This window comes from Otolemur garnettii, unplaced genomic scaffold (assembly GCF_000181295.1).
Source record: "Otolemur garnettii isolate 467f Iridium unplaced genomic scaffold, OtoGar3 scaffold00301, whole genome shotgun sequence".
NCBI classification, from domain to species: domain Eukaryota; kingdom Metazoa; phylum Chordata; class Mammalia; order Primates; family Galagidae; genus Otolemur; species Otolemur garnettii.
In genome coordinates, this window is record NW_003852696.1 from 337,656 (window position 1) to 360,448 (window position 22,793).

The window sequence follows — 22,793 nt, forward strand, 5'->3', positions numbered from 1 at the left end:
GGAGCCTGGCCATGGGGCTGAGCTGAGAGCTGCTGACCTGACAGATCACAGCAGACCCAGCATGAGGGAGTCACAGGCCACCATCTTCATCCTATGAGGTCCCACCAGGCCATTTCCCCTAAATCATATCCTGGGTCATTTAGATTCTGGGTAGTGATTTCTGGTTTCACAGTCTGGTCACTCAGCACCACACACCTTCTGTGGGGGCATCACCCTCCAGGGTCACTGCACACAGGGTGTCACCTCTTCTGTGACATCCCCACTCCACAGCACACTGGCATCTGTCACTCTCATCTCTTCCACTCTAGGCAAGTGTCTTTCCAATGTTAGCTGTAAACTTGGAAAAGGCACCAGAACCCACCTGACTAAGGATGTCACCTGGGCCCATTGTCTCTGTGAGGGCACCAGGGTCACTGTCTGCACAGGACATGAGGTCTAGAGTGTGGGAATCTGTGGTCCCTCAGTGAGGGGGATCTGTCACTGCAGCCAGGACAGGCCCCCTGGCAGCCCCAGCGTCCCTGCTGCCACTCCAGGCTGCAGCTCTGCCGCCCCCTGCTGGGGGAGGACACTCAGAGCAGGGGCTTCCCTCCCCCAGGTTTCCCCACAGCACTTGTGACCTGGGAGGGTGAGGACCAGGGAGTCCAGTCTCACTGGGTAGCAGTGTGAACAGCTGCCCTGCACAGCCACACACAGAGGTCCTTGTGCTGTGTGCAGGGAGCCAGGAGGGTGTGGCTTCTGTCACCCCCTGGGAGTGCAGAAATTCCCTTCTCTGATTCCTGCTTTGTGACGGAAGGGGTGGGAGGTAGAGGACAAGCTGTAGCTCTTCCAAAAGCAACAAGGTCCCGAGACACACCTGTGACACCAGATAGGGACCCAGACTTCGTCCATATTTAGGAGCCAAGACTGACTCTCCCCCTCCCAGTCAGAGCAGCTGCAGGTCACTGGAGCCCCAGAAGTTCCTGCCCCTACAGCTCAGCTGTGCCCTCACATCCCCCTCATCAGTGTCACCATCTCTGTCCCCGTGAACAGCATGAGGAAGACATCAGTCCTGCTCTTCAGAGTCCCACATTCTCAGGGAACAGAAGGTCAGGAAATGGGGGTCCCTCAAGTGTCCCAGTTTGTGCTGAAAGGGCAGGAAACCTGTCACTTCCCAGCTCTGATCTCCCGGGAGCTCCCAGTGAGCCTGGGACACACAGAGCTATGCTCACTCCATCAGGGAGCCTGGAAATGTGTCTGGATTCTCTTGTCATTGTGGTTCTCTAAGATTTAGCTTTCTGGTCACTCCACATATGTCATCCATTGAAACCCTGGTCCTTGCAGAGATGTGCTCACTGGCTCATTGGATGGGAAATGTCCTTGAAGGGCCTGGTCCCTGCACCTGTCTGCCCTTCCCTGATTAGAGTCAGTCCTGCTGTAAAGCACAAGGTCTAAGGGAGGGTTTGCATAGGGGTGAGTGACACAAACAGGGAGGACACGGGAAATGTGAACACCTCACAGTCCCCTCACTTAAGGCCCACATGGCCCACATGTCCAAGGTGCACACAGGCCAGAAGCGTGATGGGCAGCTGAGATGTGGGGATGGGAAATCCACCGTTAGACAGCAGGTTCCTTCCCCCTCACTCCTCCAGCACACCCTGTCTCCTAACACATGTCAGGGGTAGGACATCCTCAGCCGCCATGTCCTTCTGTGCATGCAGTGCCCAGAAGCTTGGTGACCTTTCCTATAGGGTTAATTTGAAGTGGACATGATGTTGGACGCATCCTGCTGACACAGCATCTTGAACCCAGCAGTGCACAGAGAGCTCGGTCCTGGGGCACAGTGTATGCGTCTCATGGCACAGCCTGCTCAGTCCTGCCATGCAGAGAAAGGGCCACTGCCCTTTACGATGGTAGTTTTATTCAAACTTTTCCCCAAACCTCGGATTGCAAGTAACCCTGCTGGGAAATGCTGGCCCAACACAGCTAACAGCCAAGTGTGAGCTAGGGAATCATAACCAGTATGACTGGCAACAAAGTCACCAGGTAAATTTCCATTTGGAAATTGGAAGGGTGACCCTGGAGGGAACAGAAGAGTATAGTTCACAATTTCAAAGACACAGTGAGAGCAAGAGAGAGAGAGAATCAGGGTTCAGTATATAGAAAAGGAGGAACAGTGGGTATTTGAGTGAGTTTGCAATTGTTATGAGGTGTCTGATTCACAACTAAGCTACTTTTCTTTTCACTACAGAGTGTGCACTATTTTTATTTTGCAATAGTAAATCGGCCTTGTATTTTACCCTCATAATCATTTCTAATTACACAATTCAGCAGTAGCAGGAATACTGACAGGGCTCTCCGCCATCTCCTCCACCTTTCCCCAGAGCTCTCAACGCCCCAGAGAGACACTCTGCACACGTCACTCATAACTTTAGTTGAATTTGGTCCCTGGGGATAAAATGAAGAGAGTTTAGAGAAAGGGCCCAAGGTGGTATTTGTACGTGCTCACCAGGGTCAGTCACATCCCAGCATAGGAGGAGAGACCCCTCATCTCAAAACCATCTGAGGCACATCTCCTGGAGCATCCTTGGGCCGGTTTTCACTGAGAGGAAGGAGATTTCCAGCTGGTCACACTCTCTGGGACACCTGTCCTCTCCTGTGAGGCCCATATGTGAGTTCATGTGACCAGCCCTTAAAAGAGTTGAATGGGTCCCAGTAGGTGAGGGTCAGAGCCAGGACACCCATGAGGGATGGAGGAAGCAGCCACTCACACTTGTCCCCAGCGTCATCACCCTCCCTTCCCTGTCATGACACACTCCAAGGGAGCTGGGTCATCTGGACACCAGGAGAATACCCAAGGCTCTGCTGTGCTGTGGTCACTAGGTCAGACATGCATTGCGTATTTGAGTGTATGCAGGAGTCCTGCAAGCTCTGGTGAGACCCCTTCTCTCCTGAAGGTGGGACAGACATGGGCCTCCTGTTTCCACGTGAACTGAGATGTTTAGGGTGTACTTGTCGGGACTGTGCTGAGTACCTCTCACAATACACATCACTGTATCCACAGTTTCCACAAAAGAAGGAAATAAAGCTTAGGAGGTCACATGGGTTTCCAGAAGCAGCGTGTTGTGCACTTGGGGAGGTTGTTTATGTCACACACGAGGAGCCAGAGAAGGTCACCCATGGGCTATCGGCCCCAGGGCAGGAGGCTCTGCAGCAGGCCAGGCCGTGGTCTGAGCCGTCCTGCTGAGTGGGGCCCAGAACCCGGCAGCCTCCACCTTGATACGGGACCTGGTGATGCCCATTGGAACCTTGTGATTATGAGAAACCACACAGGTGAGTCCCAATGGACATCCATGGCTTTTGGAACAAGTCCAGGTCATCTCCAGTACTAAAGTATTGACCTTTGGAGCAACAACCAGGTGTGCACTTGTGCCCTGGTGGACACAACACAACACAGGACATCGCTGACCACACAGGTACCATTGCCAAGTCCCCCATCCTGAGCTCAGTCAGGCCCAGCTGGCTCCCCGGGGAGCTGGACGGGGCACACCCAGGATGGAGCAGGAGCAGGGCCAAGGCTCAGTCCCCTGCACCAGCAGCTGGCCCACACCGTGGCCCCATCTCTCCTGCTCCAGCACCTCTCCCTGGGCTCACAGTCAGGTCCAATGGAGGAGGCGGGGCTTCCTGCACCAAGTGGCCCTGAAGGGGCCAGAGCTGCTGTGTCCTACAGCCATGAGACGTGACGACACCACATACAACAGGAAAAGACAACTGAATTAACATATTCAGTATAATATATTTTATGTAACCTAATATATCAAAAATAGATCATTTCCACATGTAATCAATATAAAAGTATATAAGAGATACTTACTTTTTCTTGGCTATGCTTTTTTCTTTCTTACTTCCCTTTTTTTTCACACAGAGTCTCACTTGATTGCCCAGGCTAGACTGCTGTGCTGCCATCAAAGCTCACAGCAAGGTCAAACTCTAGGGCTCAAGAGATCCTCCTGCCTCAGTCTCTGGACTAGTGCTAGCAGGGACTATAAGCACCCGCTAAAATGCCCAGCTAATTTTTCTATTTTTAAGTGAGACAGAGTCTCCCTCTTGCTCAGGCTGGTCTCCAATTCCTGAGCTCAAGTGATCCCCGTACCTGGGCCTCCCAGAATGCTAGGATTACAGGCTGAGCCACCAGGCCTGGCCTCCTCTCTCAAGAGATTCCCTCTGTGAAGCTTATGTGGCTGGAGGAGAAGGGAACGGGTATCCTGAGGACAAGGGAGGGCTGTGGAGTCTTTGTCACTGTGAAATTCCCAGGCTGAACTGTGTGTGTCACTGAACGGAGGACACCTGCACCGCTGGGGGGGGCTCTGAGGGGAATGATGATTTGTGCACGGGGTGGGGTGGGGTGAAGAGCCCTGAGGCTCACCCTGTGGGTGCTGCTGGGGCTCCCTGTGTGGGCCTGAGGCTGCTGCTTCTCTGGAAATTGGACTCACTGAAGGAGGGTCTGACCCACCCCAGTACACTGAGCCCTGAAAACTCCTGCCTGTCAGGCCCCATTTTCACTCTGGACCACACAGGGAATGGTCAGGTGTAGCTGGGCAATAGGACATTCACTCTGGGGATCTAGGAGAGAAACCAGTTTCCCGTGCACAGTGACCTCCTCAGACCCTGATGACTGTGGTGGGGACAGCAGGCTGTCCCTGGTTGGGTCCTGGAAGCAACTCCTGAGATGGAGATTTCAGGCACAGAGTCCCTGGAGGAACAAAGAAGGCAGTGCTGGGTGAGGAGCAGTGACCACAATCAGGTTCGCCAGCAAGGCCACAGGTGCCCACGGAGGACACTCTGAGCCCGGGGTCCTCCAAGGCTAGCCTATATTGAGGCAGGACCTGGATCTCTCTGAGAAGGGCACACATTGGAAGGGGGTAGTTCTCTGCACCCAGCTGCACTTCCCAGTGAGAAGTGAGAGCTGAGCCTGAGCTACCATGGGGCTCAGCAGTGCTGGGGGGGGGGGTCACCCTGAGGAGGGGTCTATTAATCTCACAGTCCACTCTGCCCTTTGCCCTCCCAGGCCTCAAGGGAGCTTTGGTGTCACGATATCAGCATGGGTGGGCAGTTATGGGGACAGGTCCAGAGACTAGGTCCAAGGAATAGGACTGTCACCACCACATGTTTATCTGGGGACAAGACAATGAATGGATGATTCCCTCTGTGTGTCCTTCCACTCAGGCCCCATTCTGTCCTCATGAAGCAGCCCTGATAGACAAGAGAGCTCTGCTTCTGCTCCTGCCAGGCAACATCCACCCCTGACCACCCTCCGCAAAGCCTCCCTGTGGGTACCCGCCCTGCTCATGGTGCGTCTACAGTCCTCCTTGGCAGGAGTGAAAGGGTGACACAGGAGGGGAAGTGGCTTGTGTCTCATTAGATGGGGCAGGAGTTAGTGTCTCACTTCCCCATCTGCCTGTGTCACTGTGAGCAATGTCGTTGCTAAAGTCCCACACCTGACAGTAATAGTCAGCATCGTCCTCGGCCTGGGCCCCGCTGATGGTCAGGGTGGCCGTGTTCCCTGAGTTGGAACCTGAGAATCGCTCAGGGATCCCTGAGAGCCGGTTGCTATCACCATAGATGACCAGCACAGGGGACTGGCCTGGCTTCTGCTGGTACCAATGCACAGCTTTGCTACCAATATTGTTTCCCCTACAGGTGATCCTGGCTGTCTCTCCCAGGGCCACTGATACTGAGGGTGGCTGGGTGAGCTCATAGGAGGCCACGAACCCTGTAAGGAGAAAAATGAATGGCTTGAAACCAGGGGCCTTACAGCAAAAATTTCCACTCTTTAGGGCGGTAGAGTCTTCAGAGGACCAATGACCACATTGTGGGGGTCTCAGTCCCAGCGGCCCCTCACCCTGCAGCAGACTCAGGAAACCCCTGCCCTCCACAGCCAGGGCCCTGCTCAGCTCAGACTCAGGCCCAGGCTTGTCCCTAATCCCAGGAGCTGGGCAGGTGGGGTCCCTGGGACAGCACCTGTGCAGTGAGCCAGGAGGCCCAGGAGGATAGGGGTCCAGGCCATGGTGGAGACACCCCTGATGCTGCTTCTGAGGCCCAGGCTGAGCAGGTGCCTCCCAGGCCTGTCTTATCCCCTGGTGGAGAGAGCTGCCCAAGATGCAAATGAGCCTGAGTTAGGGGCTGCTGCCTGAGGAGCTCTGTGGTTTCCAGACAGGCTCAGCCCAGGGGCCCGGGGTAGGGGAGCGGCACCTGCAGACCCAGCTTAACACCCAGGAGTCTTTTCCATCAGCTGGTCTCATAGTCTGGGCCAATATCTCCACCCACGACTATGTTCAGGTCTCCCTGTAGGCCATGCTGAGCTCACACGTGACACTGTCTGATTCTCCTTATTCTTTTCCACAGGTGACAACAAACCTCAGTGGTTGCAGGTCCTAACTCAGATCCCTGATTCTGAGTTTACAGCCCTGTTCACAGTGCTGGATTCTCATGAGCATATGGGTTTTCATTGGAGGCAGCAGCTCACTCTGTCACCTGTGCCAGAGTGCACAGGTGAGATCACAGGTCAGTGAAGCCTGGAACCCCCAGCTCCCACCATTCTCCCTTCTCTGCCTCCTACTGTGGGAAGATTACAGGTGTGAGTCACCCAGCAGCTCACATGCACTGTTCAAGAGCATCTCAGGATCTATAAGTCCCTGCCCTTGGTGTGAGCTCCTGAGCAGGTCGTTGTACTGGGCCTCAGTGTCCCCCGTGTGTGCTGGAAGTCACGGACAGCTCCCAGGGTTCTAAGTGAGCTTGGCACTACAGAGACTGAGCCTCCTTGGGGTTCCCAGGGTGGGGGTAGTGTAGTATTTGTGCCTGGACCAGAGAAATAGGAAGTGACAGAGCGGCCTGATGTGAGATGTGGAGCCAGAATCTGTGCTTCACATCAAGCAGGAGAAAGATGAGTGGGAGCAAGGCTGACTCCTGTGATTAGAACCAGGTGACTCTGCCGCCCCCTGGTGGCCGCCCCACACTGGTGGCTGCAGCTCAGGAGCCTCCTGGGTCCAGGTGTAGATTCACAAGCTGCTGCTCAGGTCCCTGGTCCCCTGACCCAGAGGCTGCTGCCCCGGGGAGGGTTCCTCTTTTCTGTGTAACCTCTGCTGCCTCCAGACCAAGCATGAGGACTCCGCTTACCCTAGAAAATATGAACTTCCCCATTTGTAGTAGAGGGTCAAGGCCCAGCTGAGGCCTCCCTGTGTGTATATCTAGGACATGGTTGGTCCTGCAGGAGATACCAGGGCTTGGCACTGAGCACACGGTGCTCAGGGACTGTGGATTCAGGGCCATGACCAGTGCCCGTGGGGCTGCACCAAACACACAGTAGACCATCCCCACAGCAGAAATTCATCCAGACCCACTCTGCTCTGGCCACTTCCATTCCGAGAATCCAGCACGTACAGGACACAGCCTGCTTGGTGTGAGTTTCTTTCCTTGTTTGTGTCTCCGTGCAGGACACACACTGGGTTTCCAGACACAGCAGATAGTCCCCACCACCTTCTCCCTGAGCACTGTCTGCTCTATTCATTCACTAATATCACCTCCTGCCCACCCAGGGCTCTCGAAGCCAGGACTGACTATGTGCTCCAGGGCTGGCCCGTGGGTATCAGGGTCACTCAGCCGTTCCTTCTCCGGGAACCATCACTTTTGTGAAGAAAGTCACATGCTGGATTTCTGCTGCTTCTTTTCTCCTAAATTTGGGTGTGATGGCTGGAGCTGGAGCAGTGGTCCTGAGACTTTGTGCCAAGCAGAGTGAAAACAAAATCAACATCATCAAAACAGTGGAACAGGGACTTAGGAAGATCCTGGTGCCTTCATGGAAGTGGGGGAACCTAGAAATCAAACCCTGTCTCTCCTGTGATTTGCTTTGCAAGGGGATATAGGCTTCCCTGTGTTGGTGCCTCTGTATTTCATATGCGTGATCTTGCAGTAAAAAAGCACTTCTGACCATAGGGAAATAATTCATACAAGTAAATAAATTCATAGAAATAATGACAGGGAAATAATGATAGGGAAAGACCCCGTCATTGATGCTATCCCAATAAAGAAGTTAGACAGAACATGACAGGCAGGCCGTGTCAGAACAGCAGGTCAGAAGACCTCTTTCTCTGGAACTGCTATCAAGACTTTGGAAAGGCTGGAGACACAGGAGTGTGTGGGAAGCACTCAGTCAGTCTCTGTGGGGAAGAGTCTGGTGAGTGCGAGGATCGGATGGGACAGTGGCAACCTGAGGGAACTGGAATTCAGACCACATTGGGTCCTTGGTGACGTTTTCATACATGAAGGATTTGGGGGCAGGAGTGATGTGTCTTGAAATGTGGCTGAGGGACATTCCCAGATAATAAACCAGGTTCTCCTAACTGTTGCTTAGCATAAATGGGAGGTCTCCAGGATGCTCCCCTGGGGTGAAGACAGGAGAGACTCAGCACACCACCCTGGCCCTGCCCTAGGTCACCTGAGGTCTAGAGATGCTCAGGGGACAGAGAAGAGATGGGTCCAAGATGGGAGTGACAATCCCAAGGTCACTCAGGAGAATCTCAGAAAAGGAGGCTTGGCAGCCCCTAGACCCCTGACAACAACCTCTTTTCAGGACACTTGGACCAGCCCAGCCTGGGGAAGGAGGGTGTGAGAAAACCCTCACCCAAACTGTCCCACCTGGATGGAGAAGCTTGTCCCTGTGGGCTCTCCCAGCTGCCTGGGGGGGGGGGCACTGCTGCTTGGACAGGGGCAAAGCAGGGCCTGGGAGGGTGGCCAGGCCCTGCACACTTTGGGCTGATCAGAAACCCCAGGGACATAAAATCCTTGATGAGATGTAACTAGAGAGGCGTTTTACAATCTGTATCTCTGGAATGACCCTTGAGTTACCGGTTAGATCTCACGGGTCCTGTGAGTACAATATGGCGGTGGACTGCTCATGGTCTACTGTCATGATACCAAAGTTGTACATCCAAACATGTAATCACAAATCTCATGTATGCCTGTTTTCTTTTTCCTTTGTCATCCCCATTGCTAGGAAATCAGACATCAGCTGTCACAGGAGGGGACCTACAGGAAGCTTCTCTTCTTTCTCTCTAAAAAATTTCTACACTTGGAGGTGCCTGTGGCTCAAAGGAGTAGGGCGCCGGCCCCATATACCAGAGGTAGTAGGTTCAAACCTGGCCCTGGCCAAAAAGTGCAAAAAAAAAAACTTTGTATACTTATCATTTTCAAATTATCAAAAGTACCCAAAAGTAAAGTGTTTAGACCATAAGTCACAGATGCTCAGCCTGTGGCACAGCTTCCTGGGAAGCTGTGAGCAAGTGATTTTTCTTATGGGGCAACAAGCTCAGTGCTACACGTGTGCTGGTTTCCTGATCATTCCTAGTCCAATGTTTGCCTTAAAAATGTTAATTTTGAACCTAAAAATAAGAAGTGGTATTGATCTCATTAATAATGGACCTACCTTGTGCTTGTGCCACACAGAGTGTGACTCTGTTAGACATGGGAGGCTCTGGGACACGGGTCCTTCTGCATAGGAACCAGCAGACAGACCCTGTCCTCACACTCCTAGAGCTGTCCTGACACATCAACAAATGTCCTGAGAACAGGGTCTGCTCAGCTCCCAGGGCTTTATCCTCTCCAACATCAGGGTGTCAGGGACAGAATATAGGAGAACAGTCCCCACTCCTTCCAGACTCTGTGTTCAAAGAAGAGACCGTGGGTTTCTAGAACAGACCAGGGAGAGTGGACACATTTTGCATCCCATGAACCTGTGCGCTGCTTTTTGAAGGGAACTGAATTGAAATAAGAAGTTGTGTGGATTTAAAATGAAACTGAGCTTTTGGGAAAACACAATTCAAGTGTCAGGCTTTTGGTGTTCCTGGGGTACATTGACAAGGAACTGAGTGAGTTGAGACCACGGTCATGGGCAGAGCTCAAAGAGTGAGAGTGAGGCTGGGGAGGTTCCTGTCCCACATCCCCATCTGTCTGGGTCACCGCCAGCTGCTCCCACTGCCATCAGCTCTGCCACAGTAATAATCGGCCTCGTCCCCCACCCCAGTCTGGGCCCCACTGATGGTCAGGGTGGCCGTGTTCCCTGAGCTGGACCCAGAGAACCGCTCAGGGATCCCGGAAGGCCGCTCACTATCTTCATATATCACCAGCACAGGGGCCTGGCCTGCTTTCTGCTGGTACCAGGAGATGTATCTGTCATCAAGTTTATCACCAGAGCAGGTGATCCTGGCCGTCTGTCCTTGAGACACTGACACCGAGGGCAGCTGTGTGATCTGATAGGAGGACACAGAACCTGCAAGACAGAAGAGGAGGAAGAGCTTCAGAATTAAAGACCCTTCCCAGGGGCCCTGCCCTGAAACCGTGCTGGGCTGAGCTCAGGGTCCACACTGGCCCAGCTCTGGGTCCTATGGGGGCTAATCCTGGGACAGGGTCCCGGGATCAGCAGCTGTGCAGAGAGTGAGGAGGGGGAACAGGAGAGGGCTCCAGGCCATGGTGACACCCCCAGACCTCTGCCTCTGAGCCCACGGTAGGAGTGGCCTCTAGGCCTCTCTTATCACAGGAAGGCGAGTCTCTCCATGCCAATCTCCTTCCCTTCTTTTGCCCTGTTTGCTGGCTCCCTAGTGAGCAGAGGATGCAAATCTCTTCCCCAGTTTTCAATGAGATTTTGTCTAAGTCCTGCAGGCCTCATGCTGGCAATTTCTCAAGTTCATTTAAGGTCCAGGTGGTTGTCAGGAGTGGAGAGTGGCTCACCTAATAGAAAGGGCCTGGAAGTCAAACCCTCTGCATCTGAGCGCTACCAAGAGCCTTGGAGTCATTCAGGTCCCCAAGGCCACAGTGCCCCTAGTGTCCACAGGAAAAATGCCATCTTGCAGGAGTCACTATTTCATGCAGGATGAGAATTTCTGAGCCCTTAATACGTGTCAGACGCATTCATCAGTGTTTTTTTTTTTTTTAAGAGACAGAGTCTCATTTTATCACCCTCGGTAGAGTGCTGTAGCGTCACAGCTCACAGCAACCTCCAGCTCTTGAGCTTAGGCAATTCTCTTGCCTCAGCCTCTCAAGGAGCTGGGACTATAGGCGCCTGCCACAACGCCCGGCTATTTTTTGTTGCAGTTTGACCAGGGTCAGGTTTGAACCCACCACCCTCGGTATATGGGGCCAGCACCCAACCCTCTGAGCCACAGGCATCGCCCTGTTTTTTGTCTGTTTGTTTGTTTTGTAAGTGTAATCCCAAGGAGATTCTCATAATATGGAAGAGGAGGACTAGGAACCCTATGGACAAGGCCAAATTTTCATTAAGGAATCAATGGTGGGAGGTTAAATGTTTTCCTTGAGAGTCCCTGGACAGCAGTGAGTAGAGCCTGAGCCTCCAGTCCCTCCCTGCCCGGTGTCCCACCTTGAGCCTCACTCCTCCTTCGCCATATCCCAGGCTTCAGGGTCCCTCTAGTTTTCATTTATCAGTGCTACCGTCATGAAGTTCCAAATAATCCAGTGGCCTACACAACTTATTTTCTCAAAATTCTGAAGCTTTCAAGTCCAAGATAATGGTGTTGGTGGCTTGGTTTGTCCTGTGTCCTCTCTCCCTGCCTTGCAGGGGGCGACCTTCCTGCTGTGTCCTCACCTGGTCTCTCCTCTGCACCACCTTCCCTGAGGTTGGATTTCTGTCTGTCCAAACTTTCCCTTCTTAAGAAGACACCAGACAGTTTGAATGAGGACTCACCCTAATGTCCTCATCTTCGCTGAATCACGTCTTCAAAGACCCTGTCTCCAAATTCAGTCGCATACTGTGTGTAAGAGCTTCATCCTATGAATATGAAGGGGGACACAATTTGGTGAATAAATGTTCACCTTGAGGACTCCCAAAACATGTGTCTTTCTCACTTGTGCCCCGCTCCCAACAGCCCCCAATCCTTAACTAACTCAGCGTCCTCTGTGAGACCCAAATCTCATCTACAAGGCACCTCATCAAGTGTGGTGGACCACAACGTCTGATTCAACCTGATTCTCTTAATAATAAAAGCTTTAGGGAGTTTCACCCGCCCTCCCTGGCATCATCTGAGTGTTCAGAAAAGTCAAAGTTTCAGTTAATTTGCTAAAATTGAAAGACACAGAGCAAATAGGTGTCAGCAATGTGTGGAGTTAGATGTGGGATAGTCAGATGTGTCCGGTCTTGAAATCGTTTATGCTAATAATTTTAATATCTACAAAAATTAATTTAATAAGCAGCAGCCTGTGCGATAATTTCCACATTGCTTGCACTCTTTCGAAAAACTAAGAATATAAGTAATAACAGTTTGTGAGTATTGGGGTCTTGTCTGAAGCCTTGAGCCTTAGAAAACAGGCAGGCCAGAACCTACAGGAGAGGATTAACAACCTTCTGTATTGAACACTGACTGCACTGCTGTTTGCCCAAGCAGATAAAGGTTGATAGCCGTCTGTGCAGGGGAACAAGTCGAAGGTGATATATGTATAAAACTACGTCCTCCAGCAGGTGGCCTCTAAGCTCCTTGAAAACAAAGCTGTAAAACTGAATTCTTAGAGCTAAATTGAGTGCTTGTAAAATAGATTACCCCCTTGCTCCATCTGTTGATTTTTTACTCTATAGAAATAAAGTTTAGAATGCATGGTTGCTTAAGAAATAATATGGTTGTTTCTAAGTCAGTTTTCCGGACTCAGTGTTTCCTTTTAAGGTTAGGATAGAATAGGGAATGTTAATTATAGATTATTGATTGACGTGGTGTACGTGACTTACTGACTATAAAAGACCCTTTGAAATAAAGATGATTGCTACTTGCCATCCCATGAGCAGTAGTCTGTTTCTTGCATCCACACAATGTTAGGTGTGGACTTACACCTGAGGCAAAGCGCTCTCCGTTTCCTTACAGAACCTTCAACCGACAGCAGCCATAGGATATCTTTAGCAGTGTATGGAAAAGAGCCATAGTTGATGCAGAAAGTAAAATTTTAAATACCAGAAGTTGAATTGTTTAAAGAGCATAAATGCCCCAATCAATTAAGATGAATCCTAGACAAAAACAGGGTGGTCCAAAGAAACTGAATCTGTGGCACAAATATTTAGCTGCAAATTCCAGTTTTAGACTTCAGCACCAGCATGCTGATGTGCAAATACAGACCCCAATGGTTATGCAAAGGTTCAACTTGCCCAGCTTGACACTGAGGTTCCCTTGATGTTTCCTCAAGGGCTGAGAGTGTCCTTGGCAGTGGGGAAAAAGGGTTTCCTAAGAGATCTATCCTTATACCCTGAATGAAGGGAAACAATCATGTTATGGAAAATGATAATTTGCAACATAGGTACACGTTCACTGGCTTGAAGCCTGTAGCTCAGCAGCTTCAAATCCAGCCTGGGCCTGCCAAACAACAATGACAACTACAACTGAAAAATAGCTGGGTGTTGTGGTGGCACCTGTAGTCCCAGCCACTTGGGAGGCTGAGGCAAGAGAATCTCTTAAGCCTAAAAGTTAGAGATTGCTGTGAGCTGTGATGCCACAGTACTCTACCAAGGGCAATATAGTGAGACTCTGTCTCAAAACAAACAAACAAACAGACAGACAGTACACGTCCACTAATGAGGAGCCGTTCTTTTCCCAGCTGTTTGTTTTGAGGCTCTTCAGTTTAATATCTCAAGTGTTCTTCTTTATCTCATTGTTAAATAATGAGTTTTACAATTTTATCGTTTATATAAATATCTGACATATCTAAGTCTCACTCTTTCTTCCTTTCTCTCTCTCTTCCTTCCTCCCTCCATTTCTTCCTTCTTTCCTTCCTTCCTTCCTTTCTCTCCTTCTCTCTCTCTCTCTTTCTCTCTCTCTCTCTTTGTATTTGTTTTTGAGACAGAGGCTTCCTTTGTCACCCTGGGTAGAGTGCCATGACATCACAGCTCACAGCAACCACAAACTCTTGGGCTCAAGTGATTCTCTTGCTTCAGCCTCCTGAGTAACTGGGACTACAGGTGCCCACCACAATGCCCAGGTATTTTTAGAGATAAGGTCTTGCTCTTGCTCAGGCTGGTCTCAAACTCCTGAGCTCAAGCAATCCACCTTCCTCAGCCTCCCAGAGTGCTGGGATTACAGGGTGACCCATTGTGCTAGGCCCTTCTCTCTCTTTCTCTTCCTCTTTCCCTCCCTCCCTCTCTCCCTTCCTTTCTCTCTCCCTCCTTTTCTCCCTCCCTCCCTTTCTTGTTTCCTTCCCTGTTCTTCTTTCTGTCTTTTCTTTATCTTCTTTCTTCTCTCTCAGAACTTTGACTATCTCCTTTCTTTTTGGTTTCAATGACAATGCTGATTTTTTAAGACTCCTTTCTCAGAGTCTATACTGGATTATTCCAGATTTTGGTACAAACTGGCTTTGCCTGTTTATCTTTCTCCCTTCTCTGATTTTACATCTATTTCTGATACTGAAATACTCCCAAAGCTCACAGGAAAAGAAGAAGAGACAAAGTTATGACATCGTGACATAAAACTATCTTGGGTGAACCCAAGATCCAATCAAATAAATGATAAAAGCTTCTTCTTACCTAAAGAAATACCTCAAGCCATATGGTAATTGGAAGCAAAATGTCATGTTGCTCCAGTAACTCCCACGAGAACAATCATGCTTCTAGAAATTCATGTGATGTCGTATTCACACTTCACCCCAAAAGAGTCGCATAAGGATACTCACAGATAACCCACTTACAGATAACCCATATTATCTGTAAGATTAGAATCTTGATGATAACCACTAAGGATACTTGGTTAAAAATACCACCATAAAATGTTCTGCAACCTTAGAATGAATAGGGCAGAGCCCTGTGTCTGGGACGGCTCAGGAAGACACCAGAAATAGCACATGTGACAATCTTAGACATGGAGCACCAGGGTGGGGTCCTCACCCTTCACTCCATCCCATGCACAGTCTCAAGGAAACAGGGCTTGACGGAGAAACTTGGCTCCTGTGATTTACTGAGGAGTCTACTCAAAACAGTTCAGAAATGACTCGGCACCCACCACTCAGTGGTTATGGTGCCGGCCACAAACAGCAAGACTGGCAGGTTGGAACCTGCTCTGGGCCTGCTAAACAACAATGACAACTGCAAGAGCAACAACAAAAATAGCTGGGTACTGTGGTGGGTGCCTCTAGTCCCAGCTACTTGAGAGTCTGAGGCAAGAGAATCACTTAAGCCCAAGAGTTTGAGGTTGCTGTGAGTTGTGATGTCATAGCAGTCTACCAAGAGCCATGTAAAAAAGAATTCAGAAATGGAGAGGCAGGGGTGAAGGGTGGGAAAGGGCAGAGGTCAAGTCTGGCTCCAGACTGCATCTGGTGGGAACTCAGGACCATAACTTCCACCCAAAGTGTGTGTCCCTCGGAGGCCAGGGAGCAGGGCTTGTGTCCCCTGCACTGGTCACTCCTTGGAAGTTGGTGCTGGTAGTGGGTGTAACTTCCAGACACGCCCTCATGAGGCGGCTTCAGTTGAGAGCCCCCAGCACAGCCCCAGGGAAGGCTGCTGGGTGGGAGATGGACTGAATGAATCCATTCAATGAATCCATTGAATCAACAGCATAGTGAGTATCTTGGGATCAATAAATGAATATAAGAAAAGTGGAAATTGAGGTTTCAGTCAAAGGTTAGGCTAAGTAGGAGTGCACAGCTGGAGCAGAGTCACCCCAAGGCTGGAAAAGGGCAGATCCCCACCCCGGCAATGATGAGCTACTCCTGGAGCCTTCCCAGCTCCCTGGCATGCAAAGTCTTCTTTGTCCTCTGCGGGGCCAGAAAACAAAGTGTGCACTTCGTGTAGGGGTAACCAGTCAGGGTGAGGAGGGCCAGGAGATCCCACTGAATCGGGACCCAACAGTTGGGGAACATTCTCAGAAATGTGTCTGGCAGGAAGCAGAATGTCATGAGTGGGACATCCCTGTGCACCCTGTGAGGAAGCGGCCAGCCTTATTCTGGAGGCAGGTGCCCCATCACAGCCAGGCCATGGCTGCACAGGTCTCCAGCTGAGTCAGCCAGGAAATGCAGTGGTGTCTGCACACGTGGGGACCAGCAGATACGGTGACGATGCTTCAGTTCCCTGCTCCAGGGCACTGACACAACCACAGAATCTGCCTTCACCTGGTCTGTAAGCTGTACCCACATACTGTTTGGGCACTACATTTAATGAAGAACAAATGGGCAAGAGACACTTTGGACTTGAACCTGTGTCTCCATGTTCTGAGATTTTCATTCCATTAAGATTTCTGAATTGAAATAGCATTGATCCCAGGAAGAAGTAATTTGCCAGTTTTTACCTTCCAAATTGTGTCAAAACTTGTCCAGATGTTTTCAAATTATGCTTAAGCAAACTAGCATAGCCTTGATTTTCTGCGTATCACCAAAATGTTCTTAAAAGGTGAGATGGGAATCTGGGGGACACACTCGTGTCTTTTGTCTCTAGGAGAGCTGGCTTTCTAGCTATCTACCTAAAATTTAGACATGAGCCTCACTCTGAGAGGGTACGACCTGGGTGGGGGGAGTTTTCCACAGCCCCAGCAATTCCCAGTTGTCTGAGTGTCCAGCACACCCACCAGCAGAGTTGGCAGGTGCACCCTACAGAGCAGGTCTGCGGTGGACGCCCCACCGGTCTCCTCTGCTCAGGATGCCAGGATTCTGTGGCTAATCCTGGGTAGATCACAGGATATTCCAGGATATTGGGGCATGAGTAGGGGCACTGGGCCAGACTCAGTCCCCTGCATATGGAATCCAGGCACTGAGGTTTCTCTAGGGTAACGAAGGAAACAAAGCGTTGAAATTTGTGAGCATTATAAGTAAGAATGAACTATTGCATTGGGTGACCAACTATCTCACTTTTCAAGGCATGAGGTTGTTCTCACCCCCGGAATTTGCAGGGACAAAACAAGAAGGTGTCCCGGGCTAAGCAGGACAAGTTGGTCAGATTATCAGAATTTCTGAAGAGTAGGCTAAGGTTCCTTTGGGATGGTAACAAATTCTTGCACAGTCACTTGTATATGTGTGAACTGAGTGATTCGTCGTAAGGTGGAATCCAACTAGGAAGTACTTTGGTTCTTCATGGAAATCTCATACACTTGATTATCTCTGAGGAAGAAGGGCCAGACCAGGTCACATAATTGAGGATGAGGCTATCATGGTGCCGGACAGTCAACCAGAGGATAGAGTTCCTTTCAAACATCAATTAGAAAACAGAGTGAAGGCAACAGGGGAAGAAGTGCCAAGGGAATCATGTCCATGAGCCCCCTCTGCACAGAGCAGAAGAAGCATCTTCCTAGCAAAGAGACAGTCTGTGGGCACAGGGCAGGTTTTGGTCTCACTTCCCCATGAACTCGCCCCACTGTGTAGAGTGTTGCCACTCCTGTATGAACAGCAGTAATAATCAGCCTCGTCCTCAGCACGTAGCCCAGAGATGGTCAGGGAGGCCGTGTTGCCAGACTTGGAGCCAGAGAAGCGATCAGGGATCCCGGAGGGCCGAGTGCTGACACCATAAATCAGGAGTTTCATGACTGTGCCCGGGCGCTGTTGGTACCAGGAAACACCATTATACCTCCCAATATCATTACTGGTCCCAGCACACGAGATGGTGACCGACTGTCCAGGAGCCCCCGACATGGAGGGAGGCTGAGTCAGGGCAGACTGGGCCCAGGACCCTGAAAAGAGAAGAAAACACAGGCTGGTGAGTCAGGGCTGGGCCCCAGGGGAGCCTGAGGAGCAACACAGCAAGGGGCAGCCCTGAGGCCTCCGAGGTCCCTTCCCTGGAGGTGTCACCTGTGCCCTGAGTGAGGAGAGTGAGGAGGACCAGAGCCCAGGCCATGGTGGAGCCCCCCAGAGCGCTGCCCCTGAGACCAGCCCTGGGCCTGCCCAGCCCTCTCTTATCCCTGCTCAGGGGAGGGGCCTCCATGCAAATCTGTGTCCTGACCTGCCTCCTCCCCCTACTCTGCCCTGGGCTGGACCCAATGACTCCTGTGCCCTGGCAAGGCAGGGCTCCGCACAGGGGACTGAAATTCATTAATTGCATGTTCTGATGGCAGCAACTTGATTTCTTTACAAGTGTTTTGCATAGGAGAACAAGACTGATAGAATCTGATATACCTGCCGAAACAGATCCGCCCCACCCAGGAAGGGTCAGACTCATGTCCCTCCAGGGAAATAGGAATGCCACCAATTTCTGCCCTCCCTGACCCTTTAAATCCCCATCCACCATAACCCACATGTGGAATTCTTGCTTGATTTCACCCCACCTGCCTCCAGGAGGGAATAAAGACCACATGATTTCTACAGTACAGGTTCCGTTTTCCTTTGTTTCACACCTTGCAATTATCTTTCTTCCTTGGGTCCAGAAACTTTCAAAGATGTGCTGACCTCCCTCATCCTAGTCAGATTCTGGCTCTTCAGTCTCTGCTGTGAGGTGACCATGTCTCTGTGGCCTGCCCAGGCCTGAGACAGCCCTGCAGTGCCATCTGCTGGGCACAAGCACACTGGGTCTCGCCACTATTAGGAAATGAGGACTCCTGCCCTGTGGAAACACCTGCTGTCGTGCTGGGTCAGGTCTACCCAGCTACAGATTGTCACCATCCCCGACCCCACCCTTCGTGCTGAACCATCTGGAGCACTGAATCCCCCAAGCATGTCAGTCACCTCAGGCCACCCATCATCAGGCCAGGTGGGGCATCCAGAGCCACACACAGAGGGCGCAGGAGTCCCAGGCAGAGCCAGTGTTCTGAGCCTGAGTCTGTGGCTCTGAATTATGCCCTCCCAGGTGTGGCCAAGGGTTTGTCCTTTCTGGACCTCAGGATCCCAGCCTGGGAAATGAGGACAGCCAGGTCCACTCAGCATGGTTGGTGATCCACGGAGATATGACCAGGGGTGAGCAGGGGGAGGTGGATACCACAGCTTTCTGTGAACACCACAGTCACACTTTCTATGAACTTGGGTTTATGGGAAGATTTCACTCCATTTTACTCTGATTCATTTCCCATGAAAGTCATGGAGATGTTTGCTTCCTGCTTTCTGGGTCCCTCAACTCAGCTGCATGGCTGACTTCCCCCCATCTCAGCACCCCACAGGCCCCACACCGCTGACTCCCCACCTGCACTGAGGAAGAAGCGCAGACATTCTGTGAATACGTGTGTATTTATTTCCTCTACAACATTGACACCTTTTCCCATCCCCCGTTTTCTTTTCCTGCTGCCAGTGGTGGGACTCTTTTAATACCATCAGTCACCGTGACCATGAATGAGCTCAGCTTCCACTGCTCACTGGAACACACACTGCCCTGGCTCCTCTCTGGACCCATCAATCAAACCAGGGCAAGTGCAGGAAGCAGCCCTTTGAAGACCGGGACAAGTAAATCACACGAAAATGACACCAGAGTTTCAAATGGCACAGAATTACTGCGAGGTTTCCAGTCTCTCTTGCTAACCCAGCCTTGAGTCCAGGGCAGCCCCACAGCGGAAAGGGGTCTCAACCTGAAAACAGAAGGTGACCAGGACAGCCCTGCTGATCAGGATGGGTGGGGGGGAGGTATTTCCGATGATCACGGCGGGCTGGGAAAATTCACCCTTGGTTTTCCCTGTCTTTCTCTCTCCTTGTTGCAGATTCCTGGACATTCTGTCTGGTGGCAGAAGCTGAGAGCACGAGTAGTGAGAATAAGATGGAGTCAGTGAGGGGAGGGCCCCAGGACACAGCTGGTCTGGTCTGTTTTAGATCCTACCTGACCTTCACCTTGTGTCTCCTATTCTTGTGGTTTTGTAAATTCAGCTTTAACCTGAAGGTGTGTATTTGAGTAATTTATGAAAATTGATTTAATGGATTAACTTTTTAATTGGAATGTTGTTATGTGGGTCATGTGTTGTGTCAATTACTGTTTATTATGGGCCACGGGTTATGGCAATGCTGTTGGTTAAGATAAGTGTTAATTAATGTTGTTTAGGGGTGGTGCCTGTAACTCAGTGGGTAGAGTGCCAGCCCATGTACCAAGGGTGGCGTGTTCAAACCCGGCCCCAGCCAAACTGCAACAAAAAAATAGCCAGGCATTGTGGCAAGCACCTGTATTCCCAGCTACTCAGGAGGCCGAAGTAAGAGAATTGCCTAAGCCCAACAGTTGGAGGTTGCTGTCAGCTGTGATGCACAGCACTCTACCAGGGCGATAGATTGAGGCTCTATCTCAAAAATTAAAAAAAAGAAAGAAAGAAATATTCAGCAATGAGGTGTGTTGCACATTTTTCAGGATGACTCAATGATCTTCATTGTCTGATCCCCTGGCCCCTTTCCAAATGTGCAGTGAGAGTCACCAGAGAAGGACTGCAGGAAGCTCAGCCCTCCCTCTGGGTGGGGCAGTGACGGTGAGGAGTAGAGCGGAAGGCTGAGAGTTAGGGAGGAGGTGGGCATCTGGAACCTCTGCCCCTTCTGGTGGTGAGGCTGAGTCCAGGACTTAGACCTGTTGAGGTTTGCTCTGGACAGGGGTCACACACACTTCTCTAGCTGGGGACTTGAAGACCACACAGCCTGGGCCCTTCTAGGACGCCAGGTGCTTGTGGATGCTGAGTTCCGTGACCAGCCCCTCCACTCACTGTTCCCTCCCCCCAGCGATTTTTTTGCTTTTGAGACAGAGTCTCATTTTGTCTCCCTCTGTAGAATGCCATGGTGTCACAGCTCACAGCAACCTCACACTCTTGAACTTAAGGAATGCTCTTTCCTCAGCCTCCCAAGTAACTGAGACTTTAGGGCCCACCACAATGCCAGGCTAGCTGTCAAAGATGGGGTCTTGCTCTTGCTCAGGCTGGTCTTAAACTTCATGAGCTCAAGCAATCTGCCCACCTCCCAGAACACTAGGATGGCAGGCATGAGCCACTGCACACGGCTTCCCCCCTCATTTCTTTAAGGTCATAGTGTCCAGCTCGTTTCTGGATAAGCTGACAGTGACACACTTCTGACAGCACTGGTGTGATCTGGAGAGCTGAGATGTACCTTGCAGGAGAGTCTGACCCAGCTTCTTCCCTGCACTCTCTTCCCCACACCAGCCTTGTCGTGGTGATAAGCCATGACCTGTGTCCCCATCATTGTACATAATATTCTTCCTCTCCACTTTGTAGGGAAGGGATTGTGGAATATTCCCCAGGGAACATTCTGAGCGAAGAAGCAACTGGGGATCACTCGATGTCTGGACAGAGTTCCTAGGAGGCATCCAGTCCCTGGACACAGCCCAACAGTGGCAGATGCCTAAAAGTGGGGGGTCTGCCCTTTCCCCCGGCGTCAGCTGCTGGTCAAATACTCAAGAGGGCTCTGGTCACCTCACAGGGCACTGGGCCACATACTGACCTGAGTCAGTGAAGGGCCTCCTGTCATGGTCACATTGTCCCCCCTTCCCCTGCTGGCTCTTGCTGGCTGCTCACTGGCCCAGCATTAGACACGTCCTCAGGGATGATGCGCACTTGAAAATCAGGTAAAGGAAAGTGACAGAGTGAGTGGCCACAGGCTGGAGCCTGGTCACGTGAGCACTGACATGGGGGTGATGTGCGTGAGTCGATGTAGGGAGGGCACAGGGGGTTTGCATTTTCCATTCTTTCATAAATTCTAACTGTTCACCTCATACACACTTATTTAGGTGTGATACAGCTCACAGTAAAATAAATAGAAAAAATTAAAACACATTGCACCTAAATTCTTGTACTTTCCCAGAACACATCTAGAAGAGGGAAGGTTTCCGTGAACACGTGTAAGCATAAGGGGAGAGGAGTGACTTTGCACTCACTGTGGAGCTCATGGCCTCCAGGTCAGTCAGAATTCTTGAAGGAGACAGAGAAGCAGCCTGGGCCAGGCAAAGCCTCTCCTGCCGCCCCTGTGACACTGAGCTGGGACTGTGACCCCTCCCGCTCTGACTGCACAGTCAGTGCCCATCAGGAAGCAGGAGGGGAGCAGGGAAGGTGCACCCCACCAGTGAACTCCTGGGTGGCCTCAGGGTGAGAGCAGGATCAAGACCTCCTTCTCCCAAAGCTGTTCTTAACAATAAATATGACATTTGAATTTCTTCATGGGAAGTGATGGTGTTGGTGGGATCTCCCGCCTTCAGTCCTGTAGGGACCCTCTGCCCTTGGATGGCCACAGCAGAAGACACCTCAGGCTGAAGGAGAGCCGGTCAGCTGGTAGTGTTGTGCCCAAACGCCAGTGGAACTAGAGAGAAAACGCCCGCACACTGAGTTCAAATTAGGCATGGGGGTCCTTCATTGCCTAGCCAACTGATATGGAGTCATATCCTCAAACTCTTGGCCCCCTTTACCCTGGTATAAGTATTTTATACCCTTCTTTCAGTTGAGGAAGGGATTGTAATTCCTAATGATAAGCAGTTTATAGACTCAAAAGGCAAAGTTAGTTCTATAGGGCAGGGGGTTGAAATCAAATATCAAAGAGAATTAAAGGGTGTTTTACAATGACCTGCATCCTAGGCAGAGGGTGGGAGGTCTGGGTCCAGCATTAAAGAGAACCACCTGCTGTTGTACAAGGGCCTGCTTCCTGGACTAATCTGCCCTATTTCCACAGGGTATATTTATTTAACACTTCCCCTTTCTGCAAGGCCTAAGTGCCCAGGGATAGGTCTTAAGAAAGTGGGGGTTGTGGGATGCTAGATGGGGTCAATCTGGCCTTCTCAGTAGGAGCTGACCAGATGTACCACATTCACACACAGATTAATATCTGTGATAACTGCACATGAAGTTCTGATAGATGCTGCTGTGTGAGTGAGCCTTGAATACATTATACTGAGTGAAAGAAACCGGGACCAA

At 50.9% G+C, this 22,793-nt stretch overlaps 2 gene segments (V, D, J or C); both read right to left on the bottom strand.

The window, feature by feature from the left end:
• Positions 1 to 3,120: 3,120 nt before the first annotated feature.
• Positions 3,121 to 6,043, bottom strand: LOC100954068. The segment is given in 3 exon segments: positions 3,121 to 3,173; positions 5,465 to 5,749; positions 5,998 to 6,043. Coding segments are annotated over 3 exon segments (384 nt in total).
• A 3,943-nt stretch (positions 6,044 to 9,986) lies between these two features.
• Positions 9,987 to 22,793, bottom strand: part of LOC100954374 — a 61,312-nt gene continuing 48,505 nt past the window's right edge. Inside the window, 1 exon segment of the V gene segment in view lies at positions 9,987 to 10,300. Coding sequence covers positions 9,987 to 10,300 — 314 coding nt within the window.